This window comes from Bubalus bubalis, chromosome 15, assembly GCF_019923935.1.
Source record: "Bubalus bubalis isolate 160015118507 breed Murrah chromosome 15, NDDB_SH_1, whole genome shotgun sequence".
NCBI lineage: Eukaryota > Metazoa > Chordata > Mammalia > Artiodactyla > Bovidae > Bubalus > Bubalus bubalis.
This window is the reverse complement of record NC_059171.1, coordinates 47,173,618-47,194,345: the sequence shown is the minus strand read 5'-3', so window position 1 is coordinate 47,194,345 and position 20,728 is coordinate 47,173,618. Positions and strand designations below refer to the sequence as shown.

Sequence of the window (20,728 nt, the reverse complement as noted above, 5' to 3'; positions counted from 1 at the left end):
CTTAGAAGTCAGTGTGTTCTAAGTGCTTTACCAACTCATTTAACTATCCTCACACCCCGAGAGGTAGACACTTTCATTTTACAGACAAGGAAGCAGAGATAGAAACAGTTCAGTAATTATTCAGCATCACACTCAGTCTCCAGCAAGTGGCAGGGCTCGTATCCTCGTTTCAGAGCCTTCCCCCAGTCCTCTGCTCTCTTTCAAAACCCGTATGTCAGTTACAGAATTACGACACTGAGATTTTAAGCCCAGGTTAGTCTGATTGCAAAATCCATCCTTACTATCATGCAATACTGCTTTGCTACATATATATATATATATTTTTTTTATTATCCATTCTCTGCTTTCCTTAAGGCAAGTATCAGCAATTTGTGCTGAAATGGTAATACATAAATAAGTACATGATTTCAGATAAAAATGCCCCTCATAACTCCTTACCTGCAGTCTTTTCTCCCTACCTATCACCCACTGGAAAAGACCCTGATGCAGGGAAAGGCTGAAGATAGGAGAAGGGGATGACAGAGGATGAGATGATTGGATGGCATCACTGACTCAATGGAAATGAATCTGAGCAAATCCCAAGAGAGTGAATGACAGGGAGGCCTGGTGTGCTGCAGCCCATGGGGTTGCAGAGTCACATATGACTGAGAAACTGAATAACAACAACAAAGCATCTGTTGAATCAAAGTTTCAAAATACTACCTAAGTGTATTTCTCAGACACAGACTCAATCACATTACTCTCCTGTTTGCAAGCCTTCGGGTCATCCAACTCTTTCAGGATTGAATTCAAACTCCTGAACTTGGTACATAAGGTTGTAGGTTGTTCATCATCTGCTTGGGTGACTGTCTTAGTCCCATCTCTGTGCACTCTACCCATGTCTCACCTCCCCTGCCACACACAGTCCCTGGGATTAGGAATGGCTTTGCTCCTTCCTGGCACAGCATCCAGTGTTTCTCTACCTCTCCTTCAAGATTCAGTTTAAGCATTACCAGTGTGCAGACACTATCCTCAGTCTCCACAGTCATGGCTGGGTATCCCTTATCCTCTGGAGAATACAGTCCTGATCATCAAGTATGGTGGTCATCTGACTGCTGCTGCTGCTGCTAAGTCGCTTCAGTTGTGTCCGACTCTGTGCGATCCCATGGACGGCAGCCTACCAGGCTCCACCGTCCCTGGGATTCTCCAGGCAAGAACACTGGAGTGGGTTGCCATTTCCTTCTCCAATGCATGAAAGTGAAAAGCGAAAGTGAAGTTGCTCAGTCGTGTCCGACTCTTAGCGACCCCATGGACTGCAGCCTACCAGGCTCCTCCGTCCATGGGATTTCCCAGGCAAGAGTACTGGAGTGGGTTGCCGTTGCCTTCTCTGACTACAGGACTGCAAATCACAGGAGACTATGAACTGCTCCTTGCTAGAGTGCTATGTGGTAAATTTCTAGACATAATCAGTTAATAACTATTTCTTGAATTAACAAGGAAATGGTGGATATACAGTAGGAGATATATTCTTATATAATATGCATATTCTTTTCACTGCAGTATGTATATATCTTTGCCCCTCTAATTTTTTCACCTTAAAAATGACCTCTAATCATAACTCCTTACCATGTATGTAAAGATATTAAACATAAGTGTACAAACTGCTTGATCTTTTTATCATTCAGCTGTTTCTTAGACTATGTGAAAGTTGATTCATCATTGATAAATACTACTAAGTTGAAGTTTCCATTTATGAAACAATTAGGTCATATCAAGTGCAAGTCAGTTGAGTTCAGCCACTCAGTCATGTATAACTCTTTGAGACCCCATGGACTGCAGCACACCAGGCTTCCCTATCCATCACCAACTCCTGGAGCTTGCTCAAACTCATGTCCATCGAGTTGGTGAGGCCATCCAACCATCTCATCCTCTGTCATCCTCTTCCTCCTCCTGCCTTCAATCTTTCCCAGCATCAGGGTCTTTTCCAAGGAGTCAATTCTTCGCATCAGGTGGCAACGAAGTATTGGAGTTTCAGCTTCAGCATCAGTCCTTCCTATGAATATTCAGGACTGATTTCCTTTAGCATTGACTGGTTTGATCTCCTTGTAGTCCAAGGGGCTCAAGTCAGTTATGATGGTGCAAATTCAAACTCAGCAACAATGTTGACTGAGGATGTTCTCTGCATAAACAGCCTATGGCTACTGCAGGAATTGGTCTGCGAAATGATCACTTTCAAAAATCTGAAAATTGGGCTTGAGCTAATTATGGAACCTGTTAATGCTTTGTAAATAAAATTAGTGAGTCTACTAAAGAGCCTCTTGATGAGAGTAAAAGAGGAGAGTGAAAAAGCTGGCTTAAAATTCAACATTCAAAAAACTAAGATCAAGGCATCCAGGCCCATCACTTCATGGCAAATAGATGGGGAAACAATGGAAACAGTGACAGATTTTATTTTCTCGGGCTCCAAAAACACTGCAGACGGTGACTACAGCCATGAAATTAAAAAAGACGCTTGCTCCTTGGAAGAAAAGCTATGACAAACCTAGATGGAGTAAAAAGCAGAGACACTGCCGACAAAGGTCCATACAGTCAAAGCTATGGTTTCTCCAGTAGTCACGTATGGATGTGAGAGTTTGATTGGATGGCATCACCAACTCAATGGAAATTAATTTGAGCAAACTCTGGGAGATGGTGAAGGACAGGGAAGCCTGGTGTGCTACAGTTTCATGGGGTCACAACGAGTCAGACACGATTTAGCAACTGAACAACAAATGATTATAATCATTCACTTGCATTAGTATGCAATAACAAATATATGTTGACTGTTTATTCACTACTAAGCTTTCTGCCAGCTGCAGAGAACACAATAGTAAACACGCCTATCCCTGCCTTTGAAGACCCATGAGCCTCTAATAGGTGAACTACATATAATAAATGGAAGCTGTAGTTCCTTTATTGGGTAATAATCTTAGATAAGGTAACAAAAAATCTTAAGGCAGATTTAAGTATTTCAGTAAGCACTAAGCTTTTAGGCTACTGGGGAGTCTGTGTTTTTTGAGTATAAAGGATGTAGGCTTTAAAATTAGCCTGACATGCTGTTCAATCTCTTTTCCAACACAGATACTATGCTGTATAGACTAATCACAAACTCTTTAAGATGAGGTGCAAAGAAGTTCTCCTAATCTTTTTGAGGGTAAAACAAAAAAGGTAGGTGGAAGAAATGAAAGATGTGCTCAGTTTGTGCTCAAACAGCTAGTAAGAACTTAGTCTATTCAGCCCATCAGTCCAGTTCAGTCGGTCAGTCGTGTCCGACTCTCTGCGACCCCATGAATCGCAGCACTCCAGGCCTCCCTGTCCATCACCAACTCCCGGAGTTCACTCAGACTCACTTCCATCGAGTCAGTGATGCCATCCAGCCATCTCATCCTCTGTCGTCCCCTTCTCCTCCTGCCCCCAATCCCTCCCAGCATCAGAGTCTTTTCCAATGAGTCAGCTCTTCACATGAGGTGGCCAAAGTACTGGAGTTTCAGCTTCAACATCATTCCTTCCAAAGAAATCCCAGGGCTGATCTCCTTCAGAATGGACTGGTTGGATCTCCTTGCAGTCCAAGGGACTCTCAAGAGTCTTCTCCAACACCACAGTTCAAAAGCATCAATTCTTTAGTGCTCAGCCTTCTTCACAGTCCAACTCTCACATCCATACATGACCACTGGAAAAACCATAGCCTTGACTAGACGAACTTTGTTGGCAAAGTAATGTCCTTATTTTGCTAAAATAGTATTCTTCCCACACAAAAGTCCCCTTAGAGTAACAGACACAGTGATAAGATAGGGAAGTATTTTAGATTTTGATTTAGATTAATTTTATGAAAAAAAAATCTCTGATTTGTATTATAGGGAATACTTTAAATACATCCTTGAAATGTGTATAGTAGAGTTTGCCCACCTTTTTTCAGAGTAACAGGATACCAGAAGCATGAAATAGAACTGAAAAATCTGCAAAACCAGCAAACTACTTTGTATTAGGTTGGCCAACATGTTTCAAACACACTTTTTGGCCATCCAAATACATAATCATAGTAAGAGTTTAGTTATAAACTACTTGGGGTTCTGAAACTTAACATAAACCCTTGATTAGCTTCTCAAAATTTATGCTCTCTTTTAATAAAGGCAATATTTAGCAGTCTTTGAGGATAGCTATGTAACAGATGACTTTTTCCTACCCAGAGTGAAAATGGAAAAATAGAAAATCTGCAATTATGTGCATAATTTTCTATTATATTACATGTTCGGAGGCAAAAGGAGGAAAATATATTACTCTTAGACCTTACCCTAAGTAAGCAAGATGAGAATAACCATGTGTGTGTATGTGTGTTCTAAGTCACTTCAGTCACGTCCGACTCTGCAATCCTATGGACGGTAGCCCATCAGATTTCCCTGTCCATGGGATTCTCTAGGCAAGAATACGGGAGTGGGTTGCCATGCCCTCCTCCAGGAGATCTTCCTGACCCAGGGATCGAACCTGTGTCTCTTATGTTTCCTACCATTAGCTCCACCTTGGAGGCCCAAGAATAAGCACACACATACACAAAACCACACCACTTTTATCTATATACTGCTCATCCCACAACGTCTTCAGGCACCCTCAGAAATTAGTAATTACTTAAAGCAGAGAATCCATGATCAAAGGGATAAGAATTAGGCTAAATAACTAGCATTCACTAAAGATTTGCGTATCTCTCTGGGGGAAACCATAAGTTTCTCCCAGAGACAGGATGGCCTTAGGGAGACACATCTTTCTGGTCCTACGAAAGTTTCAGCCCAGCTAGGGAAGAGGTGAGCCAGAACTATTAGGTACTGGGAATAGATGAAAACTGTATATATTCAGGTCATTAGTTTATCAAGAAGCCTGGCCTCCTAGAAACTCTGAGCCTTTTCCAGGCAGTATTGGAGTCCCCATATATTAAAGATACAATTAGTGATATACAATCAACCAGGGTACGTTTGCTAACCTGTAAGCCCCACACATGACACCCCCCTTTATTCTTCCCACTTGATCTCCTCTACTCCCTGTCATTCTCTCTCCTGTTCTTAGAACGTGGCATGCACATCCCATCTCCTGGCGTTGGTCACTGCCCTTCCTATGGAGCCCCCAACAAATGCCATTTAAGCTGCTTCTTTGAGTGTTGCTTGGCTACCATAAGCTAGTTCTCAAAATCAAGAGACATATGACCAGTGTATTATCTACTTCCAAATATCTGCTGCTGCTAAGTCACTTCAGTCGTGTCCGACTCTTTATGATCCCATGGACTGCAGCCCGCTAGGCTCCTCTGTCCATGTGATTCTCCAGGCAAGAATACTGGAGTGGGCTGCCATTTCCTTCTCCAGGTCCAAATATCTTCCAAGGCACAACAGACTTCTGAGGCACAAAAGACTTCTGAGCAGTAGTAAAACTGTAACCACTTTTTAAATTTCACAGTAATACTGTTTCATTCCAAATGTGCATATAATGACTATGATAATGAAAAGCAGAGATGACTTCCCATCTCTGTTTGATCCCAGGGAGGCTTAAAAGAGACAGACGGCTGGTGGAATTATAATTAAGTTTAAAGCTTTGAAAGCTAGTAAGAGACAATCCCCTAGAAGTGAACCTATTGATGCAATATGCTATATGAGCCCAACAGAAGGAAGGAGTCTCACACACTCATGCACAAAAGAACTTAAAAACCAGAGTAGGACTACCCTGGGGTGTTGTCCTTAAAATGAAGTCCTTTTGTCATCAAAGCCTTTGCCATTGATCCTTTTATAGGTCTGTTGTTTGCTAGAGAATGTCTCCAGTCATGAAGACAGTGGGAGTACCGATATTTGGTATGAAGGTATTAGAAAAGGTACTGGCGGATGGTGGGAACTGTGGTGCTGGAGAAGACTCCTGAGAGTCCCTTGGACTGCAAGACCAAAGCAGTCAATCCTAAAGAAAATCAATCCTGAATATTCATTGGAAGGACTTATGCTGAAGCTAAAGCTCCAATACTCTGGTTACCTGAGGCAAAGAGCTGACACATTGAAAATACCCTGATGCTGGGAAAGATTGAAGGCAGGAGGAAAAGAGGGCAACAGAGGATGAGATGACTGGATAGCATCACCAACTCGACAGACATGAGCTTGAGCAAATGTCAGGAGATAGTGAAGGACAGGGAAGCGACGTGCTGCAGTCCATGGGGTTGCAAAGAGTCAGACACAACCTAGCAACTGAACAACATTGGCAGATGGTGGGAATAACATATTCTCTCCCATAAGTGATATACTGATTTGAAAACCTAGAGTCTGGACTCAAACAGAACTTGATTCAAATACCAGTGGTACCAATTACAAACCATGTGTCTTTCAACTTGGCATCTAACTTTTAAGACTCAGTTTTCTTACATTGGGTTGGCCAAAAAGTTCATTCGACTTTAAGTAAAAAATGGAAGACATCTGTCATTTTCACCAATTACTTTATTGAACAACATATTCACTAACCAAGCAAAGGTACTGGTGAACTCAACACATGAGACAGTAACGGTACTCTATTTAGTTGTTTAAATTGTATCCAACTCTTTTGCAACCCCATGGACTGTAGCCCTCCAGGCTTCTCTGTCCATGGGATTTCCCAGGCAAGAATACTGAAGTATGTTGCCATTTCCTTCTCCAGGGGATCTTCCTGACCCAGGGATCAAACCCATGTCTTCTAGAAGGGGTTATTATTTACATGTGGTCTAGAAATTCGAAGAGCACTTAGTAAGTCACTGCTGCTGCTAAGTTGCTTCAGTCATGTCCAACTCTGTGCAACCCCAGAGACCACAGCCCACCAGGCTCCCCCATCCCTGGGATTCTCCAGGCAAGAACACTGAAGTGGGTTGCCATTTCCTTCTCCAATGCATGAGAGTGAAAAGTGAAAGTGAAGTCGCTCAGTCATGTCCAACTCTTAGCGACCCCATGTACTGCAGCCTACCAGGCTCCTCCATCCATGGGATTTTCCAGGCAAGAGTACTGGAGTGGGTTGTCATTGCCTTCTCCGAGTAAGTCACTAGTGTGTTACAAGTTTTACTTATCATCCTCACAGCAAGTAAGACCTGCTATTATCCCCATTATACAGATGAGGAGACTGAAACACACAGAAGCAAACACACCTGAGCTCACACAGCCAGCAAATGGAGCTGGGATTCAAACCCAGTGTCCTACCCATCATGCTGGTGATCAAAAGATCCTCTGAAGATAAATGAAATGAATCATAGAATGGTCAGCTTAGTGACTAATAAGTTATTTATAAAAATTACCCATTATTTTTATTAAGTATCAATCAGTATGTGAGAATTATTCCCATAACTATATATGCAAATATTAAATCTTAAATTATTTTTTTCATCCTTTCATGGCTTTTGCTAAAGAACAATTTAAAAGAGGCCAATTTTGTGACTACAAACTCTAAAAATGTCACTTAGAAGCTCCTTTACTCACAGAGTCCCTTCATCTTCCAGAAACTAAATCATGTGCAGAATGTAAACAATAGTAAAATTAGATTACCATTTTTCTATTGACAACAGAATATTTGACCACAAATATACAAATATAGTTTTTTTAATGTAGCCTCAAACCATAATTTTATACACATTTACTCTAGTTTCCTTATTTTTCATAAATAAGATTTCTTAAAAATACTCTGGTAGGATATAACTGTACTTTACGAAATTAAAATTACAGTGAGGAAAACAAATTCAAGATAATTTGCATTCTAAGCTTTGTAGGAATGATAAATCAACTTTATACTCCTGATAATACAAATTTGTAAAACTGAATTAACCTATCATCCTAAAATATGCAATACACAATTAAATCAATCTTAAAATGCAGAAAATTTAGCCACCTAATTTGAGATTGTATCTCTTATCATCTTGGAAATCTGATATACCAATTCAAAATTACTATTCAAATTACCATCAGAATTCCTGAAACCCTATTTGCAGTAAAGATTCCAACTGCATCTGGTTTTATGTCACTTCAAGGCAAATTCCTCTGCTTTAAGACAAGTTTAGCCTCTTCTTGAGTTTGTATCTAAATTTACAATCGAGAAAACTCAGGTTGAGAGCTTTTAGTTCCGCCTGCTCACACCTCCGTTTTGCCCTTCCCCACTCCTCACCCCCAGACAACCAAAAATAAACACTCACACTAGCAATACATGAACTGACCAATCTTAGGCTCCCATGGTCTTAAGACAGCCAGAAAAAACAAAGATGGAAGAATCACTGCTTTGCAAACAAGGCCTTAATTAGGTATGTAAATAAAAATCCCTTTACTGTTAGATCCCCAAGTCCTTCTGAAGAAACATTTCCCAACTACTTCTCACATTTACACAACACAAACATCAACATGCAGCTTCTACCAAAGAGAGACCTGAACATATACCTGTACGTTAGAAATCCTCTCAGATCAGATGCTCGTATTTAACTGACGGAAGCATCATCACCCAAGAGTCCAGGTCTTAAAAATTATTCTTTAATAATCTAATAACAAATATCTTTCCCATTCTGTCCCGGAAGACCAAAAGACTAGGAAAAAATCAGTTAAAAGAAAAGCCACCATAACCATTCCATCGGTCTAAGTCAAGATTTAATTGTACAACAGTAATCTAAAATATTGACTAATTCCTTTGGAAACAAATTACCCCAACAGTGCTTTTCTGAATGCAAGTCAAGCATCCATTTATGCTATGTTATATTTTTGCCTCTTTATGCTTTCTATTTCAAAGACTTATAAACTGGGTGAAACCCACAGTTCACTGCAACAAAAACGATTCACAGAGAGGTTGGAATTTACAAACATGCAGGCTTGAAACTTTTGAAACCTGAAATACTCAAGCAAGAAATCTCACTAAAGAACATTTCAAGTAGGAAGTAAAAAAGCACAATGTTTGAGGCTGTAGCTCAGTGTCTTTATCCCTTAGATGAACCATGAAAATAGGCACTAGCCTGCGAGGACAGAACCTACACTGAGTCTTATGATAATTTGGCAGCAGACTTAAGAAGAAACTTAATATTCTCTGCCTTGCCACTCCATTCCCTTCTTATTTGTTCTTCAGATGAAGTTATGGTTTTTGAGACAGGAGATTTTCATGTTTTCTTAGCCTCATAATAGGAACAAGTGGTTGCAGGAAATTAAAAAAAAAAAAAAAAAAAAAGGCTCTGGAGAAAGAAGACAACCTATCCAAGTGGAGCTAGGGTCAACAACTATGTAAACCCAATGGAAGTTTTGTCAACCTAACTAAGGAGATGCATTGCAACCAGACTACCATAAAATCACTTTAGAGAGCCTGAAATACCTATTCTGGACTTACAGGAGGTGATTGATATTTTAAACACTCTTTGAAAAGTTAAGGAATTTCTTGTGGGTTTTTTTTTTTTTTCCATTCCACTAATTCATTGGTGAATATTGCTAGTTTCGAAATAAATAAGATTTCAAAAAAGGGATAGGAAAATCTATAAAGATTCTATTCCAGGAAAGCCTGCAGACACTGAATTCACTGATTTTAAGCTTAACTCCTCTAGTGGTGACTGAAGGGAAAGACACACATGCCTTATGGAATATGTAAGTGGCATGATAAATTGATTCACAAACTTAATAATAACCCAGAACTTTCTGATGCTGTTTGTATCCAAACAGGCCTGTCACACAGATGGTGGGGAAAGTTTGGGTTCATGTTTTCAAACTGTGCACTAAAAGTGAATACCCCAGCCAATGGACTAAAACTTCATGTATTCTCTGGGTAATTTATACCGATACCTCTCACCTCACTTTCTAACTACCATAACCCTTGCAAAGTATCCCAGTGAAGAATGCCTGAAAACAAAAGAGGTAAATGTACAGGTATGATAAAAACAGCAACAAGAAAAGAATGCCCGAAAAAGAATGCCCAGTCAGATGAGTAACCGGGTACTTGTTTGAAATATGACTTAGAAATGGTTTTTTTTAGGCCTAAGATAAATTAAGAGTTTCTTTCTGGATAAGAAATAATTTCTAAGTATCTCTCAGGCTGATGGTTTGGCAGGTTACATAGCTATCTAAGATGTTTTCTCATTTTTGATTTATTATAGCTATGTAAAACTTTGATGAAGTACATATTGCTGAATATGAACATGATATCAAGCTATTAAATGTAAATATTCAGAAATATGATCATTTCACATGCCCTTAAAAAACCAACCACACATCATTCACATGAAGCCATCCAAGAGGCAGTTTCCAACACATACTCTGTTTTAATATTGTCTGATTCTTCTTCTGTAGATGATTTGCCAGTAAAATGATGACAAAATGAAAACATTTTACCCCTAATTCTTCATATATGAGAAAATTAACTCTCATCATTTCACAATTATTCCTACCAATATGTATTGGTCTATTCCCTTAAGCAAAACAATTTAACATACTTAAAGCTTTGTTCTTTAAGTTACTTTAGATGATTGTCTTAATGGCAACCCACTCCAGTGTTCTTGCCTGGAGAATCCCAGGGACGGGGGAGCCTCGTGGGCTGCCGTCTCTATGGGGTTGCACAGAGTCAGACATGACTGAAGCGACTTAGCAGCAGCAGCAGCAGCAGCAGCAGTGATGAGAATGACTGGTAAAGGTTTCCATCCCTGGTCCCCTGATGCTGCGCTCAGTGGTCGCCCTGCCCGCCGACACTGGCCTGGGGTGGCCAGTCCAGGCCCTGCAGTGGTCTGGACTGCAGTCCAATCTGCAACAGCTGCCATGCTCACACGTGAAGCCAAATTCCAGGAGAGAAAGGAAGGACTGCTGGCTTTTTATCGTATTTGCTCTATAACATCTACTTAAACACTAGAATGACTTTCCTATACATAACTGAGATTTCTTTTTGATTGCCTATTGATATGGACAGAGAAGAGTTTCACATACAAATGAACCTTTTTCAGAGATTTTTTCTTTTTGGCTAGGTCAGCAAAGTTTCTTCTTTTAACACAGACCATTTTCCATAGTGTGAAGGTATTTACTCAAAAAGGAAAATACAGACTACTTACATGTAAAAACAATCACTGTCGCTATGAAAGTTACCAGTTAACTCCTATCAGAAACAATTGATTTTGGTATTGTATCTCTTACCAGAAATTTCGTATTATTATCAGTTTTAAAAGGCTTTCCTCACACATACTGGAATACTGCACCAAACAAACAATTTTATGACATGGTGTTTTTTGTTTGTTTTTTAAGAACTGTGATTAAAGATCATCATGGTGATTGAGAAATGATGATTAGGGTTTGGTTCATGCATGGAATTCTAAGATCGATAATCTATCGAACTTCTAATGAAACTTATGCTCTAAGGTCCTAAAGCTTGATAAGGAATAAATACACAAAAATATCACCTTCGAAGAAGAAAATTTTCAGCAGAATAAAGTAAAAATAAATATAATACAAAACATACCCTTCTATGAAGCTTTAAAAATATAGTACTTAAATAAACATGCACACCAGCTAATGATACACACAAATAGCTTTACCTATATGTTTAGACTTAGGTATACATGCATTTAAGTAGGTATTTCTACTTACATAAAATTTAAATAAATATTCATATGTATTATACAGAAATCATTGAACAGTACTATGTTTGAAATATATACTTAATCTTTACAAAGTAAATGAATTTCATATTATCTTCCAAATAAGGTTGTATATTTATAAACAGTAAGTATCTTTTACTTCTTTATATTTTAATGGTGAAAGTCACACGAATATTAGGCACACAAATTATTTTATTGATATTTAGCAACACTCCAGGCCAATGCTGCATTGAAGCAAATTTGGTTATATTTAATAACAAAGGGAAAGTAAAATAAAGGAAATAATTTCAAATGTTCATGGCTCATAGAGCAAAATAATTCCAGTTGCTCCTGTGCTGTGAAGAAAAATCAAAAAGGAAAAATACACTCAAAGCATAAATATGTCATGCACACATACACATGTCTACTGTGCATATACATATGCATCTCTCTGAAATAACACCAGTCTATGCATGGTATAATAACCTAGCAACATCAGCCCCTCAGTGGGGGTGAATGCTGATTCATAAGTCAAATTAACCTAAACAAGAACTAGAAGAGTAGTTTCAAGGATTTGACAACCGAAATCATAACCACCTAGAAACACCGGGTACAGTGATGAAGAAACAAGGTGGAAAGTAAACAGTGAGAAGGCAGCCACTCACCTTCGGTGCCATTGGGAGTCATGGAATTACTATTTATATGAGAGTTATCGAGTTTGGGGGATTCACTACTACCACTCAGACGGCTATGCGGGCTGGTTAGATCCTGCATTTCCATAGACCTAAAGACAAGAAGCCTTCCGTTTGACAGATGTACCAAATTCATAACCCCACTATTTAATGCGCTAACGACTTGACACCTCCTTTGAAACACATTCGCACAAAAGTCCTATTGTATCTATTTTCTTCAACTCCAAATAGGTCCCTCTTATATTTTCACTTCAGCCATCCTTTCAAAATGTGGACTATTAAAAGCTGTCACTGACCATACCTATCCAGCCAAATATCGTATGGAGTTTTTTGGGTTTTTTTTAAAAATTTCTTTTTCTCTCCTTCAATAGTTCATCAAGTGCCAAGATCTAATGAGATGTTTCCATCTGTTTTTATTATCAAAGAAAACAGACCGTCCTACTTTTCTCTTTAGACTGGGGGAGAAAAAACCCTAAGGTGTTATTTTTCTAAAACACGAAAGTGTAAAATTGAAAAAAAAAAAAAATTCACTTTTGTATGGAATCTCTTTCATCTAATAAATTAGCACTAGGAACTCCCTTATAATTTACCGCCCAATTGTAATTTAATGGGTCTCCAAACCAAATAAAACACTTGAAGCCTATAGTCCAATGACAGGGAGTGAGATAGCCCTGATGCATGTGTTTACTCTGGCAAACTGCTTAATTGTTCCTCTGTTTCCCTTGAAACAAATGCAGCATTAAAACATTCTGATGTCGGCTCACTTGTTTGCTTTGTGGATTACATACAGCCAGCCCAAGTGAGGAGGGATCAGGCCGGCATACAGTGAGTGCCCAGGAACATGAGCACTCAGGATACCTCAGCTGTCACCTACTTGGGGAAATCAGAACAATGCCACTGCCCTGCTCATATTGGGCATTTTTACAACACAAAACAGCGAAATCCTCCCGGAAAGTTCTTTGGCTCCGCAGTTACTCTATAGGGGATAGAAGCTCCTATTCATGTTCACAATTGCAGAACCATCCATTTCTATTTCACCTTTTCTTAATGGAGAGAGGAGACCATTTCTTTAAAGTGACTAAAAACACATCTAGATACCATTCTGTTCTCTGCCAGCCAAGTGTTTGGAAGTCTAAGGCCTATTCACTTTATGTTAAACATTATGTTTTTCTTTAAAAAAAAAAAGGAGGGGGGATTAATATTACATGTATGAAGCTAAGACTGTTTGCTCCTCACCCCCACCGGGTCAACAAAAGCTAGTCAATTTGGAAGCTGCACTTAGACTGCAAATGTCAGCTTTTATAACGAAGAACGTGAACTGTTTTACTTCTAAAGTGAGTTCTGACTTCCCCAAGTCTTTGGGATTCAAATGAGAAATGGCTTAAAATCCAACTTTTCTCCCCTAATTCTCAACACACATTCAGAGTTTTCCTAACCCCAGAAAGTACAGCCCCTAATCATTTTCAAATCCAGGCTCCTCTTCCCTTTCTACATATTTAACTTTTTTTTTCCTTTTACACACACACACACACACACACACACACAGTTAAGTAATTTCCAACCAAGCTATTAATAGAAATAATTAAATACTAGACAAAAATAGATAGGGGGTCACAGAGAGGTAATCTCCCCAAATGTCAAATATCAACAGTATCCTTACCTGCAACTTGAGGAAACAGCAACATCTGAACTGGTTTGAGATGTTTGCACCTGTGATCAGGGGTAAAAAATTAGAAGCTGTTGTTACTCTGCTTCAGTGTCAGCTCTTAATTATACAGAGCACATGGCTCAGGACGACAATGCTCTCTTTTAACCAAAAGAGAAAAAGGAGGATTCTGCAGCGGTGAAAGGCATATTGTCTTTAAGTTGAGGTCTCCACTGTTGTTTCCTCCTCCAGGTCTACCCTCCTCCTCCCCTTGTAAGGGGGGGTGGGAGGGGGGAGGCAGCCAAATGACGGGATAGTGATTCATCACTGGCCTATGACAGCTGCAAACGGGATTACCCCTCCCCCAATCAACATGCAAAGCGGCCTTACCCAGGCAGCTTGGAAAAGGTACTTGAAAAAAAGATAGCTATTAGCAAAATGAGCATGTTTCACAGCAGCAGTTCAAGCATTAACCCTCCAGCATCCTCAGATCTTTCATCTTCTGCTATCGCCAGCTGAAATAGAGTTCCTGCCCATGAGTTTGACTCCAGACAGTGTTTCTCCTCATGGTGATGGTTTTGTCCTGTATTTACTATTTGTCATTGAACAGTTTACTCCAAACGGCTTCTGGGCAACTTGCAGGCAATGCCAGACTCAACGAGAAATGGCCCAAGGCAAGTTCTTAATCATCATGGAGCCCTGCACTCATTCACCCAAGCAAACCGAAAATTCAGTGAATGTTTAAGTTCAAGGGAAATCCATGCCTGCCTGGTGAAATAGTCAGAGCAGTTCGCTTTCTGTTTAATTTTCCATCTTTTAAATCAGGAGAGAGAACGGAGAGTTGAATAATCAGTTCAGTATCTCAGCTGGCCAGAGTTCTGGTCTCTTTTGTCCCCAGAGGAATCTGTATTTGGGTTTTCACTGAACAACTAACTTAGCCTGCAGGCTTTACTAGTCACTGTTCTTCCTCCAGAGGCAGCAAGGTGATAAACTCAGGTGAGGGTGGGCTGCTGGCTCACCAGCTCAGGCAAATGCCTGACTCTGAGGTAAAAAACATTCTGCATAACGTCTTTTAAACTCAGAAATCCAGATCTTTGATGTGCATTTTCATTCAACCAGAACAGACATCAATTAGGGTTACAGAGCAAAGATGAAAAAACTGAAGTATCTCAAATGGCATAAAAGTTATCCAACCAAGTATCTTCTATTGAGTCCTGTTATTTTTTAATTATGATTTATGACATTAAGTAGTACTACCTTTTGGCAGGAATAAAAGCATCATTAAAGTCTAAATATCTTGGTCTAATATTACATGAAATTCCTAGGTCTACTTTTCGAGAATATGTGCAGGATGCAAAATAATTTGAAAGAGATGCCTGCGTATTCAATGAAAAGTATTTGAATGCCTGCAAGGTAGGTCATTTGATGCTAACAGCCTTCTGCAATTTTTTGTTAAATTTTCTCACACAAGAGTAAATGTTTCCATTTAGAAACTACAGTGATATACCTCAAGGATAAATTTCCTCCCCCCCCCATTTCCATTTTTATACACCTGGAATAAATTATAGGTGAGAACTAACTTAGTTTTAAGAACTCTCGGCTTAATTATGTGAAAGAGTATGTAAAACATCCTTTCTGTTACACGTTAAAATACATTCCTATTTTAACACTGGCTAGATACTATAATTTTAGAAACGTAATGTTAGTTTCCTTGTATACTTTCAAAGTTTGATATTTTTATTTGAGGTTTAACCTATTCTATTTAAATTTCAAAGTCAAACCTGTTAATAAAAAATGAGCTTCAAAATAGGAATTACTCTAACACGTTTTCTCACTGAAAACAAATGCGTTTTCACAACATACTTTTTTTGTGTGCTGGCTAGACTTTACTGTACTTTGTACAACTTCTGATTCCACATCCATGATCTTCATTTCATTAAGTATACTTCAGATATTCTTTTGTGTCTCAAGGATTATTTAAACCATGTGTTGTGTGTTACTGTTTTTAAAAATGACTCTTTAATCAAAATAACTTTAAAACAACTAATCCTCACTTAGGTTGGTCAGCTGAATCCACATCGTGGTCCAGGAAAAATAAATCTACTCTCAAGAATGCGAATGCAGACAACAATTAGACACAGATGTGAGCAAAATTAGTTACAGTTTACAAAATGCTACACTTCACATGCTTTTAGTTTTTTATGTGTAGTACAAGATTACAGCACAGTAAGGAAACATGGTCTTGTAATGACTTATCTAAAAAGAACACCTATTTCTGATTGGCGCTGATTTTCTCTTATGTTTGCCAAAATCTCTGGAAGGTTCTGGGTTTTCAAGGTCTCAAAACATAATGTGCTGCAAAAATAATTAATTAGGCACCTTTCCATTCAAAAGAGAAAAAAAATATTTCATGGTTTTTAGAAAAATGCTGTTAGGCATTGAGTAAGCTCATGTTCTCTGCTTTATATCCATAAACCTAATATGTTCCTCGTCTCCTCCTAATCTGGTATTTTTTAATTCAAATGCTCCTAGGAGTGTAAAAATATTTCCCATAACATTATAAATGGTCATCTTAGATTACAATGAAGTCATTTCACTTTAATGCTTTTTAAAACTCTTTGTAGAGAATACCCAAGTAGCGTACTGACAGAGTTGTGAAAATACAGAGAGGAAACAAAAAAGAGAACTTTTTAGAATTTCAATTCAAGAATCCTCAACTAGTAACTTTGACTTCTGATTAGTTAATGAGGTCTTTTAAGTTTGCCTTTTTTCTAATTAAATTTCTAATTCTTCACAGATGTAACTTTTGTTGATGTTCAATTTGTCTCTCTCATTTTGTTAAACCTCACATAGTACTTCGCCAATCCATTGAATAGCCACATTAAATCTGTTAATACCATGCTCTTCAACCCCAGAAATTATTTCCAGAAGGCAAACTTGCTTTGAGAGATCATCAAACAAGACTTAAGGTACACATTTTATCACATTTTTCCCTACCACAGAGCTCAGGATGCAGAGCAAAATTCATGACTTTTGCACTGTTTATTATACTTTGCTAAATTACAAATCAAAAGCATCTGACAGAAGATCATGTATGAAGCCAAAAAGTTAATAATGTTCTGTGAAAAGTAAACTGTAAATGGAAAGGGATTCTAAATCTCAACAGCAGAGAGCAAATAAAATGTAGGTACTTGTCTCAATTATGGGTTTTCCATTGGCTCTTTTGCTTGCTAGAAGCAATTTTTATAAGATGACTATAATTTTAAACTTTTTTAACTCAAAAGAAATTTTCAAAGTGAAAGTACTGAACTTATCTAAATAAATAGAGTTGGCAGGCAAGCTAGTTTTGCCCAACCACAGATCAACGTGAGTACTCCCAAATTTGAAAGACAATGGCAATTTTCTAATCAGAATGTATTTTATAGAGGGGGAAAAAAGGTGCCTTAGGCAGAAACCTGCTTTTAAATCAGAATATATTCTTGCTACAATGTTCCTCAATCAATATTTCCTACCATGGTGTCAATGATGTAATAAAAGTCTAAACCTAAAATTGAAATGAACTTTCAGAAAAGGCAGATAGATAGATGCAGAAAAGGCATCTATCTCCTTCTTTATCAAAGACTCCATAAAATGAATGCTTTAAAACTCCTGATTTCTAGTGATATATACTGTATCACTTTTTAAAGTATCTTGTTTAAAGAAAAGGACAAAACAGAGTTCCTAGGACAACAAAAACAAGTACATATTTAAAAGACTGATTCTACCTATAGTCTTCAAGGACTGTTTTTAAAATTACATTTAAGATGTTGAATGTATCAATAATACTTTGATGACTGATTAAATGGAAGAAGGGGTTTATTCTCATGGCAAGTGAGTTTTTTTTGGAAGATATTCTTTACAAAATAAATTTCCAAATACAAGAGGAAACTTTGAGAAAATCATTTATTATATCTATCCAACACCCAGAGCAGTTGACTTCCCTTTACCATTCTAAAACTGAACAGTTGTTCTAAAACTGAACACTGGCTCCATCAGGCTGCTCTGTCACCGCAAAGAATTTTCAGGCTTGAAAATCCATGGCTGTTTGCTCACTTACTGAACACTTTGGGCCTTAGGAGAACTCAAGCTGCGAGAAAGTCAAATATCAAATATTTGATAATGGAGAAAAACATGACTTTTCTTGTGTGCATATCTTCAAATCCCAAACAGTGGGCAAAAAAACTCACACACGCCTAAAATAAAACCTCCTCTGAAAAGACACATTAAAAAAACAATCCCCAGACTATAAAACTACACTGTGTCCTTAACTAGAGACTTTTTGTACCCTTGTCATTTTAAGAAATGAAACTTAAAAATGCTTGCCTACAGTGGCAGCTCTGAGTTTATGGAATTCCTGCAAAAGCTGTGCTTAAATGTTTCAAAAACTCCTCCCAAGAAATATAAGCCATGAGTCATTAGCAACTCATACACTCATTTTGAATGACAAATATTTTAAGTGGTAATTCAAAAGCTGAAGAACCTTGTTTTTAATTTCCAGGTCCATTCAAGTCCTATTAAGTGTCAATAAGTGAGAAATATCTTAATTTGGCAAATGTTTATTATTTCACCTTTTGAAGATGAGCCCGTTTAATATAATGTTTGGGAAATTTGTGTATTGAAACAAAAGGATTTCCTTCCTTAAAAGGGGGTGTCCATTTATTTTTGTTATCTGTTGTCCTTCGAAAATGTTCATTCCTTCCTTCTTTTCTCCAATCCAACCAAAATGTGTAGGAAAAGCTATCTCTGTGTTAAAATGGATATAGACAGATACCGCTTTCATCTCTATCACATAGTAATAGTTGAGGTTTGTGCAGAAGATAGATATGAAGTGATCCCTTTACAAGAGTATAGTCCTGCAAGAAACTTTTTTTTACATATAAGGCAACAAGTCATTGTTAACAATTAATTTCTAATTACCTCTTAATGATTCTAATCGCTCAGTTAAATTGGGGGTTAAGAACTTATACTTTTATGATGGAGCCCAGTGGCCCATAAAGCACTGGGCACAAAGTGTCATAATCTTCCCCACTCCCTAATGTTTTTCTTTTAAAACAAATCAAAACAATAACTCAAAGCGCTCTTGTTATCTTGGGCTTTGCCCACAGGACAGCTGGTGTCACGCAGTACAATTTTTCAAACAGTCAGCTTGTACTTACAGCGCTTTACATCTGCTGCATCCACCAGTTTCCTGGGCTCCTTCGAATTTTCTGGTTTAGCAAACCTCCATTCCAGACATAGTTTTTGCTCCTGGAGGAGGACAAGAGAGGGTCTTAAGGGCTCCCGGCGGAGCCCGGCGCTGTTGGAAGCGGAGCGCGTCCGCTGGGGGAAGCCGGGCCGCGGGGACCGCCGCCTGGGCGCTGCTGCAGGCTCGGGCTGCCGAGCGACTGAGCGCACACGCTGGCCCCGGCGAGAAAACCGCCACACCGGACGGCAACAGGAAGGCTCCGAGTCGGAAGTGGCACTGGAGAGTTTCTACCTCGCCCCAAACTCGGAGCCATCAGCTCCCACCGGTCTGTTTAGCCAGCGCCTTGAGCCCCGCGCTCTTTCGTTCTCTAAACGGCAGCAGCTGATAGCATCTGAGAAGCCCAGACAAAGAAACAGCACCATCTCATCTCTCGGTTTGTTTGCGCAGCCTTGTAGGTCTGCCCGTGGAGCCTCGGGGCTTTTTTTTTTTGTTTTTGCAACGCAAACCACAGCTATTCTCTTGTCCTAACCTTATTGGTTTAAATGCAACAATTGAGAGGAGCCCTGCTCTCTCTGACTCAACCTTGCTGCTCCCAAAAAATTTATTATGTAAATGAACGCGCCCCCATGCTATCTGAATAAACAGCTGTGTGAGAATCAGGGGACACTGTCAACACACGTCTCTTGCTACAGCAGCTACCAATTACGAGCTTTGGGGAGTCGTTTCACGTTATCTTTCATAGTTTCCCAAAACTTGTTTTCAAGCCCTGAAACTTAGGGAATCGATACTTTAAAAAAATTTTTTTTTCCCTGAATGTAACAACCAACAGGTCTGGGGGAAAATGAAAACTAGCATGGCTATTTCCATTTTAAATAAGTAAAGGGAGAGAAAAAGCAAACGTGTAAGCCATCAATATCAGCTTAACAATGAAAGCCTGGATGTTAGCTCTGCAGTGATTTCTATAATGGCAAGTTTTACGGGAGCAATTTTTTTTTTTTTTTTTTTGGATATGAACCAGATACTATTTCAGTGTTGATATTTTAAAATGATTTGGGGGGAAAAGATTTATTTTATCTAGAACTCTTACAGTCTGTTCTTTTTAAGAAGAATTCTAACTAAATTCAATCTATGCATGCTAGTCTATAATGCTTACCTGGGTAGCTGAGCTATTCAGATTACAACTAAATTAAAGATTAAAATATTTACTTACTATCATGTTTTAGGCAAATAAATGACTTCAGTTATTAGATCAATGACTTAACCATTACATTGATTTCAAATATTTAAAGAAGGCATCACTTACATGGCTAATTATTATATTTGCCAGCCCTGTATCATAATTAAAATATAAATGTTTATTTTTGATACTAGTCACTCACCATAACCAATTTGGTACTTTAAAATGGAATCTTTATACCCTTTGGATTTTCCTTCAAAGTATCTGACAGTAATACTATTCTATGGGGTTAGTCTTTTTATTATTAATAATAAGCATCTTCTTCATTAAGGCTCCTGCCTTGGTATGAAAATCACAGTAACTTCTTAAATGATTTTATAATACGTTTCAGATCATCAACTCGTAAAACAAATAGACACAA

The 20,728-nt window shown here is 38.5% G+C and overlaps 1 protein-coding gene across 13 annotated transcripts in view; it reads right to left on the bottom strand.

The window, feature by feature from the left end:
* Positions 1–19,946, bottom strand: part of EYA1 (EYA transcriptional coactivator and phosphatase 1) — a 187,490-nt gene extending 167,544 nt beyond the window's left edge. For 3 of the 13 annotated variants that reach the window (XM_044928697.2, XM_044928693.2, XM_044928696.2), the window contains exons 1-3: positions 19,102–19,941; positions 13,922–13,971; positions 12,235–12,353 (exon numbers count right to left, since the gene is read on the bottom strand). In XM_044928697.2, the coding sequence (XP_044784632.2) occupies positions 12,235–12,349 (115 nt within the window). In that variant the 5' untranslated portion in view covers positions 12,350–12,353; positions 13,922–13,971; positions 19,102–19,941. Of the gene's footprint in view, positions 1–12,234; positions 12,354–13,921; positions 13,972–19,101 lie in introns of all 13 variants that reach the window. The other 10 variants (XM_044928690.2, XR_006544955.2, XM_044928691.2 and 7 more) reach the window with 8 other exon arrangements.
* Between the last annotated feature and the right edge of the window lie 782 nt (positions 19,947–20,728).